Below are 13,500 nucleotides of genomic sequence, written 5' to 3' on the forward strand. Positions count from 1 at the left end.
TGTATTATTTAGATGTAAGCAAATACTGTTTGTCGTTAGATAAACTAATAATAAAGATGTCCATCTGGTTTCAACCATACAGTCTATGGTTTCAACTAATTATTATTATTATTATTATTGTTATTATTATTATTATTGTAATATAATATATATGTAATCCTCAATGTGTTACAAGTAATATTTTTTCGCTTAATTACTAATAATTCATAAATTGATGTTTTGAGGTACAATTTCAAAGTAAATAGTTTATGTCAAATAAATGCATGAATGCTCTACAACCACAGAGATGTATTTTTTAAAAGGCACGTGAAACATATTATGGACAGATATAGAGTTGATCCTATGTTTTGTCGGTTCTTACTTGTCAGCATTGTCAAACCGGAACCTCTTTTCCTGAGCAGCTGTTGATCTGACACGTTGGTACCAGCCAGTGTTTATCTCGCACGTGATGTAGCAGTGGAAATACTGTCATCCTGTGGCCACAGAGAGTGCATCTGTCACAAACCCATCATGTATCACGTTCCTGCCTTCACGTAGGGACAGTATAGTAGCCCGTGGAGTTTCTTAAATAAATAGAATATATATGTAAAATGATAAGAAATAAAAGGAAATAAAGAAAGAAATTTAAAAAATCAAAGCAGAATGTACATATGTTTAAATATTTCTATTTTGTATTTCTCATTCTATTTTTATTTCTAATGTCTGTTGTTTATTGTTCTTGTGCACTGTGATCATTTCTTTATATATTAAAGTCCATAAAGGAGCTAATGTAACAAGCAAATGTCCCTCTGGGGATCAGTAAAGTATTTCTGTGTTCTGTAACAATGAACACATTTGGAGATTTAAAGACACAACATATGAAAAAGTATATTATATAGACCATTATTTCTATTATATATGCATATAAATTACTCTATTTTTGTCTTTACTCTGTTTGCAATTTTTGACATTTTTAATTCATTCATTTTTTTTATTAATGTAATTTATTCTTATGGAGGTAGGAATAAATGTGTGGGTTTGTCACCTCTGGACACTGAGTGGGCTCCTTTACCCGCTTCTCCTCCGGTAAACTGGACAAACATTCCCTAACTCTTTGATATTTTCCATATAATGTTCATAGCTCTGCAACAAAGTAATATATCTATCTGCCTGACTAATGTTAGCCATTGAAAGAAAGAAGGCATGCCTTCATTAGTCCTGCGAAGGGAAATTCACTTTTTCTGTTGTTTACACACACACACACACACACACACACACACACACACACACACACACACACACACACACACACACACACACACACACACACACACACACACACACACACACACACACACACACACACACACACACACACACACACACACACACACACACACACACACACACACACACACACACACACACACACACACACACACACACACACACACACACGACCTCCTACTTGGGCCCTTAAGGAAAGCACAACGACCGAAGGAATGAGATCAAGATCTGCTAATAAAAAAATCCTAAATTGACAGGATTTTTCAAGGTTGCAGCCTCTTCTTTTGTTCAAGCTGGGTTTTTGTCTGGTAAAACATGATTAATAATGTAAAAAAAACAACAGTAGCCTAGGGGCCCCTCACCACCTTAATCAGCCACTGCACATATGCCTTAAATATGCACTCCTATACACATGCATTAATGGAGAAATGTCAGAGGGCAGCACCCAGAGCAGTTTTGGCACCTCCGCAGGGGGTGAAATGAGACCTCTCCAGCCACCAGTTCAACCTCCTCTCTTGGTCCGTATAGGGACTTGAACTGGTGACCCTTTGCAAGTCAAGTCCCTATGGGCTGAGCCACTGGAGGTTTTCAGGCCAGTCAACCGGTTTTCACCGGTATGGGGTCCCGACCTCATTACTCTCTTCTATTGGGGTGTGTGGTGTAGCCACCTAAGTCAAAGCCTGAAAATGTAGTGATTTATTTACCAAAACAGAAGAAAACTTTTGTTTAACCAAAAAAACCCACAAAATGCAACTAAGGGAAATTAATAGCAAACAACAATAAAATAAACGGCAACACAAAAAACAAGCTGCCACCTCCCAGACTGTCTTTCATCTCATGCAGACAAACAATTCAGCCTCACCTCACTGGAACCTACCACCTGCCCAGGTAAGTAAAAGGGGGAGTTAAGCTGAAAAATTAATGCTATAATTGGAAGAATAAAGTGATCCACACAGATCAGTTACTGCTATCATTTGTATATATCAAACCATAAGCAACCCAAATCATACAAGTATGTGAAATAGCAGAAGTATTTTCCCTTCTGTCCTTCACATTAGGAGTGCCCAGGCCCTCCCTGCTGACAGAACCTAATCAGACAAACCTGCCTGCAGTGCACTTGATGAGCAGCTGGTGAGCAGCTGATCTAACCCCACAGGTAGAACTAAATGACAAACTATGAACCCATAAATAACTATAGGACTGTATAATCTATACCAATCAACTATCATTTATCAAAATAAAAAGAAACATTACACTGGACACGTGATTAAATAGACACCAAGCACTGTAAAAGCTGGGAACAGGACCGGGTGAGCAGCCCTTTCCCAGGGTGCATAGTTTAAGTGATCTCGTGTGTTCACTGAATATCTTTGCTGCTTTTTGTTTTTGACAGCTCCTGGAGGACCTCTGCTTGGCGCATGCGCACACGTCACTTCTTCAGATGTCAGACAAACGGACAAGCAGCGAGAGCTCATCAGCGTAGGGAAGTCATAACTCCTTGACCAAAAAGCTTCTCAAAGCCTGAATAAAGTAATGAGGTAGATAGTCGGGCAGCTAATTATACTTATATACTACAACAGACTGGCATTGCCACGGTGAAGATGGACCAGGAGTTTGAAGACATAGATTCAGAGGGCCGGTGGCAGAAACTGTATCTGGTAAGTCTGTTAGCATAGTTAGCATTAAAGCTAACAGACAGTACTTCAAGCGCGCATTGATTTAGCAAGCTAACAGTTCAGCTAGCACGTCAAGTATCTGATATTTCACCTGTTATTTATGGCTAACTCCTTTCATATTGTTTTATGTCCGTGTTTGTTTGTTTTTTTAGTTTGTCAATAGACACTGAACCACTTTAATATGATTTAATGTCAGTGCTCGTGCATGTGGTTGAAGCTCACTGTGATATGTGTGTACAGTATAAAGCTTATATTAAGTGTTTGACTTTAATACACCATTCTACATGTGCAGGGTTTTATTATTATTATTGTTTGTACAATACTTTTTTAAATGTAATTGTGTGTGCGCACTGTGATTTCTGGACAAAGAGATTTCAGATAGGATGTTACTGGTGTCCTGCACATATCAATTTACCCAAGCAGTAGTGGATATAAAATGTAATGTTATTCTTGTTCAGCTTCTTTGAACAAGCATAATCCCCCCACCGAATTACAACAAACCCTCATGCTTGGTATGGCCATAGCTAAAAGGGTTTTTTTGAGAGTGGAAATCAGTTTAACCTCGTTTTTAACTTAAAAAAAAAAAAAAAAAAACGTAGACTTTATTGATCAGTGGTCCCATACAATTGTTAGTACTATGCAGTGAAACTTTACTTCTGCTTTTAAGGAGCATTGGACGGCTAAAAAAAATGCCCCGGTTCAGCGTCTTGCTCAAGGACACTTCAACTTGTAGACAGGAGGAGCCGAGGATCGAACCACCAACCTCGTGGTTCTTGTGCCACAGTTGCCCCAAAATGGCTGAATTATGGTTCTTTGTCGATAGCTTGAAGAAATTCAGTGTTTTTTGTCCAATGATCATCCCAAGTTTCTTTATTGAACATATTAGGAGGAGGAGGTGTTAACACAGGCACCTATTGTTCCTGAATTTATTGATCCACCTGTTTTCAGTTTACTGCCTTTTGTCTCGGACCTTCCTGGACCTCACTTAGTCTTGCTTCCATGGACTCTATTACTGAACCCCAATCCACCTATGGACATTTTGGTTATTGTACAGACTGATAGAAAGTGCCCTCTTTGAGCTGGCAGTTGTTCAATTCTCTCTACTCTGTGTTGTCTTTCTGTCATTTTTAGGTTTTGTATTGTAAAAAAGGGAGAAAAAAATATAGTTAAAAATGTATCGTCACACTTGTGCATCTGGTGATTTCTTGTTTCTAAATCATCTCTCTGCTTTCTTCAGGAAATAAGGAATCAGTCCCACGAGTGCTCCTACAAAGTGGCAAAGTATCCAGAAAATCGTAACCGAAACAGATACAGAGATGTCAGTCCATGTAGGTAAACATTTGTGGAAAGTCCGAACTGTTTACACTGTGACGTTGCCGTTAACCTCAAACAATGTCTGTCAATTTACAACCGATCCCCAAATGACTTTCTCTCTCTCATGCTGCCTGCAGTTGATCACAGTCGGGTGAAACTGGAGAACACAGAAAATGACTACATCAATGCAAGTCTGGTAGTCGTGGAGGAAGCCCAAAGAAATTACATATTGACTCAGGCAAGTCCAAGCCCACTCCCCCCCAGTAAAAACAGTCTGTTATTACAACCTTAATGCTAACGTTAGTTTAGAAGCAATAAAAATCGGGTCTTGGCAGTGTTTGTTCCTGGGTGTTGCTTTGTGTTGCTAATTACCTCTAGTAACGACTTTATTAATTGCAGCAATTTATATTGTAAATATTCCAAGTCCTTTGGTTATTTGCACCCTAATTTACATGACATCAAACTGTGTTACTCTACATGATGTTATCTCTTCTGTGTCATTTGTGAGACATTTGACACTCAAATATATTGCACCTCAACTCAACCACATCATAACCTTTAGCAGTCCTGCCCTTTTAAATAGAAACTTGTTAGTTGCACATTTATGACATTAAAAAAAGAAAATCCTCAGTCTATTGTATTCAATGTTTGGTCATGCCTGAAAGACTGCACACATTTTCATTGCAAATGATTCCCATTGTCCCATCGGACTCATATCCACCTACCATGTAACTGATCAAAGAGTGTACTGTCTGTGTGTGTTGTTCACAGGGCCCCCTCAAAAACACCTGTGGCCACTTTTGGCTCATGGCCTGGGAGCAGAAGACCAAAGCGGTCATCATGCTAAACAGGGTCATTGAGAAAGGCTCAGTAAGTACACAATATAAAAATGAAAAGACATTATATTGTCTGGTTTGACATCTGTTATTTGTCTGCTGCGTACACACCCACACACAGAATAAAACCACAGAAAGATTATTCCCACACAGACCACTTTATCCACAGCTACAAAAACTGTATTAAAAGTTTTCAGCCTGCTCACTGTGTGAAATAATTTATGCAACTTGTTTAATTGCTAGGGATTTCTGTTTAAATGATCTCCCGTGAAGCCCCACTCTCCTCTCAGCAGGAGAACAGGAATTCAGTGTTTTGACAGCGTGTTCACAGGCGTACGTGAGGAATCCAGTGATCCTCTGATGTGCCGATTAAACACACACACACACACACACACACACACACACACACACACACACACACACACACACAAACACTAAGTCTCTCTCTCTCTCACGCAGCTGTGATCTCTGTTTTCTCAGTAAAGCAGCTGGAGTGGATCTCACTGGGTCATAAGATTTGCTTACTGTTTTCTTGGAAATGGAAGATAAAGAGTACCTAGTCCACAGATATTAACTTCACAAGGATCTTTTATTTAGGCCAGCTCTCCAATCCTGCAGAGAGGAGGTTACGTAATAGACTTATCCTCAACAGTTCTGGTCATTGTCTGTTTACTAAATAAATGCTGTAGGATGAGATGTTTGTTGTAGATATAACTTAACTATTTGTCACAGTATTTGACCGCAGTATTGACAGATGACTAGCTGTTCCCTGAAAAATATTTAGTGCACTACGAGATCAGGAGTTGTCTGGGAATTGAGCCAGGCTTCTCTTCTTAAAGGGAAAGTCTGTTGTAAAATCATCCCAGGGTCTTTTTAGGGAAATTCGCAAATAAGCCATTGAGACAATTTTTTTTGGGTTAGGACTATGAGCGTAGATTTTCCGGAGAGACGCTAACAGCCTATCGCGGCTAACATTGATTAGCTTGGGGCGGTGAGTCAAATGCATTCAAACAACCTTTTTAACCACTGATACTGCTCCAATTAACCCCAAACCTCTGCAGTAGCATGATAAGAGTCCTGACACATTAACCGAAGCACCAACAACATAGTATGTGAACACGGAGTGTATTAAAAGAGTGTTTTAAAAGACCTACCTACTGGCCCCGGTACCAGCTGCTCCTATTAACGTTCATTCAAGACAATTACCAAATGCAATCCAAAGGGAAGGAGCTTAGCTGATTTAGTCCAGTAAAACACGTAAATGTAATATGTGTGTGTCTTCAACTGTCTTCAACTATTATTTTACTTTCCATCGTAACAAGTATTTAACTGTTGTTTATGCTTATGATTTTATTATTATTAATACTTTTATTATATTATAAATGTTATTATTATTATTAGGTTTCCTTCACCTTTTCCAATGTTAAATTCAAGCATTTCAAGTAGCATTTCAGGTTATTCAAGCACCTTACAGCTGTGTTAAATTACAATAAATATGGTATATACAGTATACTGATTGTTGCACTTTATTACATTAAATTAGATGTGATTGTGCTATGAACAACCACAATTTCTGACTTCATTCTACATAAGGGTGACACATTAAAAAGGAAAACAACAAGTTTTCATGTTTTCAAATGTGTCAAATGTTTGTCAAGTGTTTTGAAGCTTTCCAGCACCCGTAATAACCAGTCGTTGAAACAATCAAATCCTGCTCAGGCAAAGTTAAAGTGAAATGCCGGTGTACATTTTTCATCCAGCTTTCCTCTCAACTCTGAGGATCAAACTGTCTTTGCCTCAAGGCCACTCAGCTAGCATCTGCTTTTCATCTGGTGTATTTCTTTGTGAGATGTTTTATTATCTTAACACGTTTGAACCTTTCTCTGTGTGACAGGAAAAGTGTGCCCAATACTGGCCCACTGCCGAGGAGAGGGAGATGGCCTTCAGGGACACTCGTTTCTTGGTAACGCTGCTGTCAGAAGACACCAAGTCTTACTACACCACTAGAGTGTTGGAGCTGCAGAATACTAGTGTAAGCCAGAGTTTTACTTTCAACAAGGGGCATTCCCAGTTAAACGCTGTCAAAGGAGAACTGAAATGATTTAAGGGTGTCACACAGAGACGCGGCGCATGGATCTGTGAATGTCTAGGGTTTCTTAGACTTGGATACAACCTTTTCTATGCTGAAGGCTCACTGTTTTCTGTTTTCACAGACTTTCAGACTTTCAGATTAAACAGAGTTTTCTGTTCCCACGTAGCCAAAGTATGTGCTGCGTGTAGGTGTCGAGAAAATGCAAATTAGCTGTAGATTATGCAGCAGATCAATTGCAGTATGTAAAAATACACAGCACATGCTTCAAGAACACTGTTAATGCTACAAATTGCATTTTTTAAAACAGATTTTCATCCATATTTAGTTTTTGCTTTATTTAAATTAAATCACATTATTCTAATGAAAATGCTGAGGTGATTGCAAGAAGATGGCAAGTTTTCAGAACCTGGATTCTTGCAAGAATGGAAACTGAAACTGTTGTAAATGTTTGCTTAGTTCAACTTTCCAACTAAGTCACCTCCAAAAGTAACTAAAAATTTTGTATCAGCTAATGAGGCCTCTGTTTGTCTGCTCTCACAGACAGGGGAGAAGCGAGAGATCTGCCACTTTCATTACACCACATGGCCGGATTTTGGTGTCCCAGAGTCCCCAGCATCCTTTCTAAACTTCCTCTTCAAAGTGCGCGAGTCAGGAGCGTTGGAGGTGGATCACGGGCCGGCTGTGGTGCACTGTAGTGCCGGAATCGGGCGCTCGGGGACGTTTTCATTAGTTGACACGTGTATGGTCCTGGTAAGTCCTGCCTCTTTGTGTCACTACCGCCTCTCACACAGTCTAGTTGTTGCAGAGCTGTTGTGACGTTATTATTCCCCGGCGTCAGTGTGAAAGGTACAAAGACAGAATGGGGAGACAGATCTGTTGCACCTCTAAGCCGACAGCAGAGGAATGACTAAAACATAAGCTAACATTTTTGTGGTTATGCGCAACCTACAACTAAAATGCAACATTGTTCTGTTGGCATAACGGGAAACATATGAAAACATGATGATGTAGAGGTAGATGAACCAGATCAAAGAAAATATATTAGAAAAGGTCAAATTCAGCATTTCACCATAAAACTGTAGCGCTATACTCACTGTCACAGACGATCATGTGTGACAGTGTCATTGCGTCCGGCTTAAATCTTCCTGCAAAACACAAGCAACAAATTAGGCATGCGATAGTGAGAGAAGAGGGGGTTTTGCCTGGTTGGTTGAGCCAATTTATAATTCTGTCCTGTCCAGATGGACAAGAGGAAAGACCCTTCATCAGTGGACATCAAAAGCCTCTTGCTGGACATGAGGAAGTACCGCATGGGCCTGATCCAGACCCCTGACCAGCTGCGCTTCTCCTTCATGGCTGTCCTCGAGGGATCAAAGTACATCATGGGAGACTCGTCTGTACAGGTACCTGAAACCACACACACCGTGACCAAGTGTATCAGATGGTACACTAAGTACTTTTTCCTCACCATGATACCTCTTGTTTGCCTGTAAACATAGAGACTCTAGTTTGGTTCAAACACAGACAGTACTGTGTCAGTTTGTTCCCTCTCTGGAGCTTTATTTTATATTCCACAGTTATTGAGTTTCTTTTGAACTTATATACTTAAGGTTTGCATTAGATAATTGTGACGGCTGACTGAGAATAACCCATTTGATTCACTGGCAGGATATAAATGAATTAAGGCTACTGTAGATTTCCAGACCCTTCTGGTCAGGCTTTACGTAATCCTACAGAAAGAACCAAACACATCCCCGGGATTTGAGCCTAAAAAGATTTTCATTGTTTTACTGAAGGGAAAAGATAGATCAAAATAAAATGTTGCATCCTCTGCAAGAAGCCCTCTGGGACTGCTCACAAATTGTGCTTTTGATATGAGAGGGAAACCGAGTGACATAAATAGAAATGGCTGTCCAATTGAAATGAGGTTAAAAAACTGAAATGACATTTAATTGACATTCAGGTTAATTTTACTAGCCCACACGTGTAGATGTCTCACCTCAAATAGGTTTCACCCATTTGTCTGTAAAAGAGCAGTAATTTTCCTTCACATGTTCCTTCAAAGCTGAAACTTTGAGACTGAAACTGAAAGTTTTTTTTTTCTCTGCCTTAACTTGGCATTGATATTGCAAATGGGATATGATTCACGACATTTGAGGGGAAAATATATAAATAATTATGTTGTACTTTTTATATGTAGATTACAATTTACTTTGCAGTCCTGTCCTGAATGCGTGCAGTGATTTGTGTACATCAAGCTGCAGTGCATGTGTGTTTAATATGAGGCAATCTTGATCTTCCATTAAATGGCTTATAGTTCTCATTGGCAGCTACATTTTACGTTTCATTTTACATCATATTAACAGTATGAACAATTGTAGGATGTTGTATGTATGGCAAAAGTGATACGGTGGCCTGTTTTGCCAACACGTTTTAAAGTCTGTATCATATCCCTCTTCAAACTTCTTTTGTATTTATTTATTGCATGAGTAGAAAAATCTTTAAAAATAAAACTCTTCCATTCCTCTCCGTGTTTTCTCTTCTACTCCCCGTGTAGAATCGGTGGCGGGAGTTGTCCAGGGAAGATCAAGAGCCGACGTCGGAGTCTCCCCCCTCAACTCAGCCTCAGGCCAGGTGTCCTACAGAGCGATGCAACGGCAGCCAACGGGGAGGTCAGCTGGATGAGGGGGGAGACTACAGACAGGACGGCAAACTACCAGCACAGTCTCCTTGCAAGGAACAGGATCAGGACGGTGGCACGACACAGTCAGTACACTCACTTTGCCCTTTGGTCATTATGGGTTGATTAATGTTCTGAATGGGTCGTCGGTGATTTGCCATTTACTCATTTTCCTTATTTTCTACACAGCAAACGACGCAGAGAAGACAGCATCTCCAAATCAGGCACAACCAAGACACCCCAAAGCAAACCCAGGACAAACGACTCAGAGAAGAAGAGAAAAAGGTGATTCTATCGTTTAGCCCAAACCTCTTATTTTACACAAAGCATCATTCGTGTTTCCTTCCTGATGATTTGTCAAGCACTTTTGTATTCATTACCCACAAACATTGATGTATTAATCAACACAGACTGTAATAACCTAGAGTATCCTACCCAAGAACTTCCATGTTGTGAAAAATGAAAACACCAAAGTATGGTTTACATTGTGTGCTACCTTGTCATTTACAAGTGCCTTCATCATTTCATGTGTTAATTGTAAAAAAAATAAATGTTATTTTTATTTAGTAGTAAGAGCTAATCCATCATATGTGTTAAGAAAAACAACTACTACTCCATTTTGTTGTTCCATAATGGGTGAAAATCTGCTGTGTGCCATCATTTTGTGTGTTTCTTAGTTTTCTAATTCTCTTTAGACAGAAAAGAAAGGCAGCATTTTACTTGGCAACGCTTGTGATGTAAAAGAGATGTCAAAGAAGAGCACATATGAGTCAGTTATCAGAGGAAATCCAGGCAGGCTTTCCCAGTGCATGAGTCAACCTCATAACAGAAGTTAGACTAAAGCTTTCTAATTTTCTCTTTCCCTTTCTCTCTCTCTCTCTCAACATTCTCAGTCATTTAGTGTAAATCCACCAGTGTAGCTAGCTGACATCTATGTTCTCATAAAGGCGGGACAGTTAGCCATGATGAAGCACATATTTCTGATGACTGTGCACCTCCAAAAATGGCTCACTCTAAATCATTTCCCAGAAGCCTTCCTTTGTTGTGTGACATGTCAGTGTTGTTCCAGTAATTCGGCCCAAACTGCACCGTTTCTGACGAGGTCTTACTCTACTGTTGTGGTTCTTCTCGGACAGTTTGCGCTGTATTTGCTGCACGTGACAAGAGCTGGCCTGCCCAGCGGGGGGCAGTGTATCTTTACCCCCTCTGTGGCAGCAACAACAACCACGAAGAGCGCATTTAGAGGAAGAGGTTTATCCACAGCTTTTAAAAAGATCGCCCACATATGTCCACAGAGGTGTGTGTGTGTGTACTTGGTGTCTGCTGTGTTTGTATTGAGGTTTTGCTCTTCTCTTCATGACTTTCTTGGCTCCCGTGGTTTGAAGTTGTTCATTTTGGCTGCACTCTAGCATGGTGTGTGTGTGTGTGTGTGTGTGTGTGTGTATGTATGTTTGTGGTCGATGTGTTGACGCACTGAAATGTCAGGTTGAGTTGGAATAATGCAAAGGTGCTAAATTATGCTGTGCACCATACTGTAGATTCTAATTTTGTGACATCTCTTTATTGTTTCAATCCTGTCAAATGTAACTGAGCATGTCGGCATGAAAACACACAGTTCTGATCAACAGCCACAGATGTTTGCACCTCACTAAACCACCGCTTTGCACATTAAAGTGCTGCTGTTTTGTTGGCAAGTCAGGACAGTCTGTTAGGACAGACCATGTAGAATCCTTGATGGTCTCTTAACAATCGTACAAAGGAAGTTAAGTAATTCAGCAATGAAGAGTAAATTCTTGTGCTGGTCGAGGCTGTCAGTCAAGTTTCAGTTTGTTGCATGTTCCTGTGGTTTTACTGCTGCTCCTGACTTTCAGAGTTGTTTTATGAGGTCTTTATGTTTTACCTTGAAACGGCAGTTTCCCTTATTTAGTTTAAACTGCATCATTTGCGTTTTGGCCTTGTCAAAGTAATAATCTTTGAATAAGATTTGAATGTAAATAAATGTCAAATGTTAATTCACTATCATTGCTGAATGAGGGAACACAATAGTGATTGAGCCGAAGGCCCATTGATTATAAACCGGCCGTCATTTCTGGGTTCATGACTGTTTCCTATCACCGGGCAGTGGTTGGTCTGACTGAAAGTAGGCACACCAAACGCATCAGACTTGCTCTTCAACTCACTTGTGTGTGTGTGTGAAGCGAAGTACTGTTTTCACGCCCTCTGCTAGCGCTGTGAGTAAACCGTGACTATGGCCAAACGAAGAAAAGAGCAGTGACTACAGGCAAGGAAACTTCAAAAAGAAGTGAAAGTGAGATCTACTGACACAACTGCACCTACCGCTTATTGCCAGAGGTGCCAGCAAAGGCAGCAAAACATTTTTGATCGACCAAGACACAAAAACCAAAATGTATTTAATTTACAAAATAGACAAAAACTAAAACATGAATCTGAATATTTGGCATTTTTTCTTGATAATTGACCTGAATTTTCAGTAATCAAAGCTGTTTCTGATTAACTAATCAGAAACAGAATTGAACCAATTCTTCAAAACTCCTCATCATACAGGGATAAGTCTCATTTTAGCTCACAGATAACCAAATGTACTCGTGTTCTAACGCTCTGCAATAATTAACTGGACATTTCCTTGAAAATGTAAGAACGTCTGAACACAGTGTGACGTGTTGCTTATTAAACACGATGGCTGCTTTCGCTGCATTTACAATCTGATGTTGGTATGGTCAAAGTGATCCAAGACACTGAATCGTGCCACAGCTCCTGTTAGCAGCTGAACAAAACTTTCTGTAAAAAGCTGAAGATGCTAACTTGATTAAGTGGCACGAGTTCCTTTGGTCACTCTTGAGCTTCCCTGACACTCCGCAGGAAAAACACCGTTTTGAGTTCAACCTCTTTAAATACTTTGTGTCTTGTGACAGGGCGAAAACCAGTGACTGCTAACCACCTGCGGCCGCGCACCTACAGCTCTGGCAGCAAAGCAAACCTCGGCAGGGATCTCCAGCTCTCTCCCAACCTGTGTCCTTCTTCCATGACTCCAAACCACTCTTCAACAGCCAGCTCTCCTCTTCACTTTTTTTTCGTCCCAGCCCTGAAACATTATTTAGCCACCCACACATCGCCCTCCTCCTCCTGTTAGCAGCGTGTCACTCCTCAGTCCTCCACCTCACAGCTTCCCCATGTCTCCTCCCCCCCTAAACTGTTTACAGCAAATACTTCGACATTCTCTGAAGACAGCACATTTGAAAAAGGCAAGAACACCAGCGCTTTCTCTCCCCAGTCACACCTCAACCACAGCCTACGCTGCTTCTGGAGTCCAAAAAAAATCTTGTTTTTTTCTTTTTTGCTTTAATATTATTATTTGCAGCTTTACCATTCTGTTACGCTTCTCTGCATTTATGAAATTAAGACTGATACTAGGGGCTATGCATTGCCAATTTGTAATGCTGTTCATATGTGTATTTTTAGAAAACCTTTTTTCAGAGGCAAACGATAAATGTTCTATTTTTTATAAGAGATTACTTGAAGTTTTTCACAGTGATGGGGGTCGGTTAAATAAAAAACAATGCCTTCTCCCACATGAGAAATTCAGTGGCATGTAATGTTTCCATGATGTACATACTA

At 40.1% G+C, this 13,500-nt stretch overlaps 1 protein-coding gene across 1 annotated transcript; it reads left to right on the forward strand.

Moving 5' to 3' along the window:
* The first annotated feature begins 2,722 nt into the window (after nucleotides 1-2,722).
* On the forward strand, nucleotides 2,723-13,059 carry ptpn2b (protein tyrosine phosphatase non-receptor type 2b). The gene is made up of 10 exons (XM_083925875.1): nucleotides 2,723-2,924; nucleotides 4,180-4,270; nucleotides 4,394-4,494; nucleotides 5,028-5,126; nucleotides 6,987-7,124; nucleotides 7,725-7,934; nucleotides 8,426-8,587; nucleotides 9,742-9,950; nucleotides 10,054-10,149; nucleotides 12,798-13,059. Exons 1-10 carry the CDS (start codon nucleotides 2,868-2,870, stop codon nucleotides 12,817-12,819), a joined length of 1,185 nt encoding a protein of 394 aa, XP_083782001.1. The 5' UTR covers nucleotides 2,723-2,867; the 3' UTR covers nucleotides 12,820-13,059.
* The last annotated feature ends 441 nt before the right edge of the window (nucleotides 13,060-13,500 follow it).

The sequence above is a fragment of the Echiichthys vipera genome (genome assembly GCF_963691815.1).
Source record: "Echiichthys vipera genome assembly, chromosome: 13".
Classification (NCBI taxonomy): Eukaryota; Metazoa; Chordata; class Actinopteri; order Perciformes; family Trachinidae; genus Echiichthys; species Echiichthys vipera.

Excerpts from the sequence above, each read along its gene's own strand:
- ptpn2b (XM_083925875.1), top strand. The coding sequence starts at position 2,868 with ATGGACCAGGAGTTTGAAGACATAGATTCAGAGGGCCGGTGGCAGAAA. Across the intron at positions 4,271-4,393 it reads ATACAGAGATGTCAGTCCAT|TTGATCACAGTCGGGTGAAA; the intron begins GTAGGTAAACAT and ends TGCTGCCTGCAG. Across the intron at positions 5,127-6,986 it reads GGGTCATTGAGAAAGGCTCA|GAAAAGTGTGCCCAATACTG; the intron begins GTAAGTACACAA and ends TCTGTGTGACAG.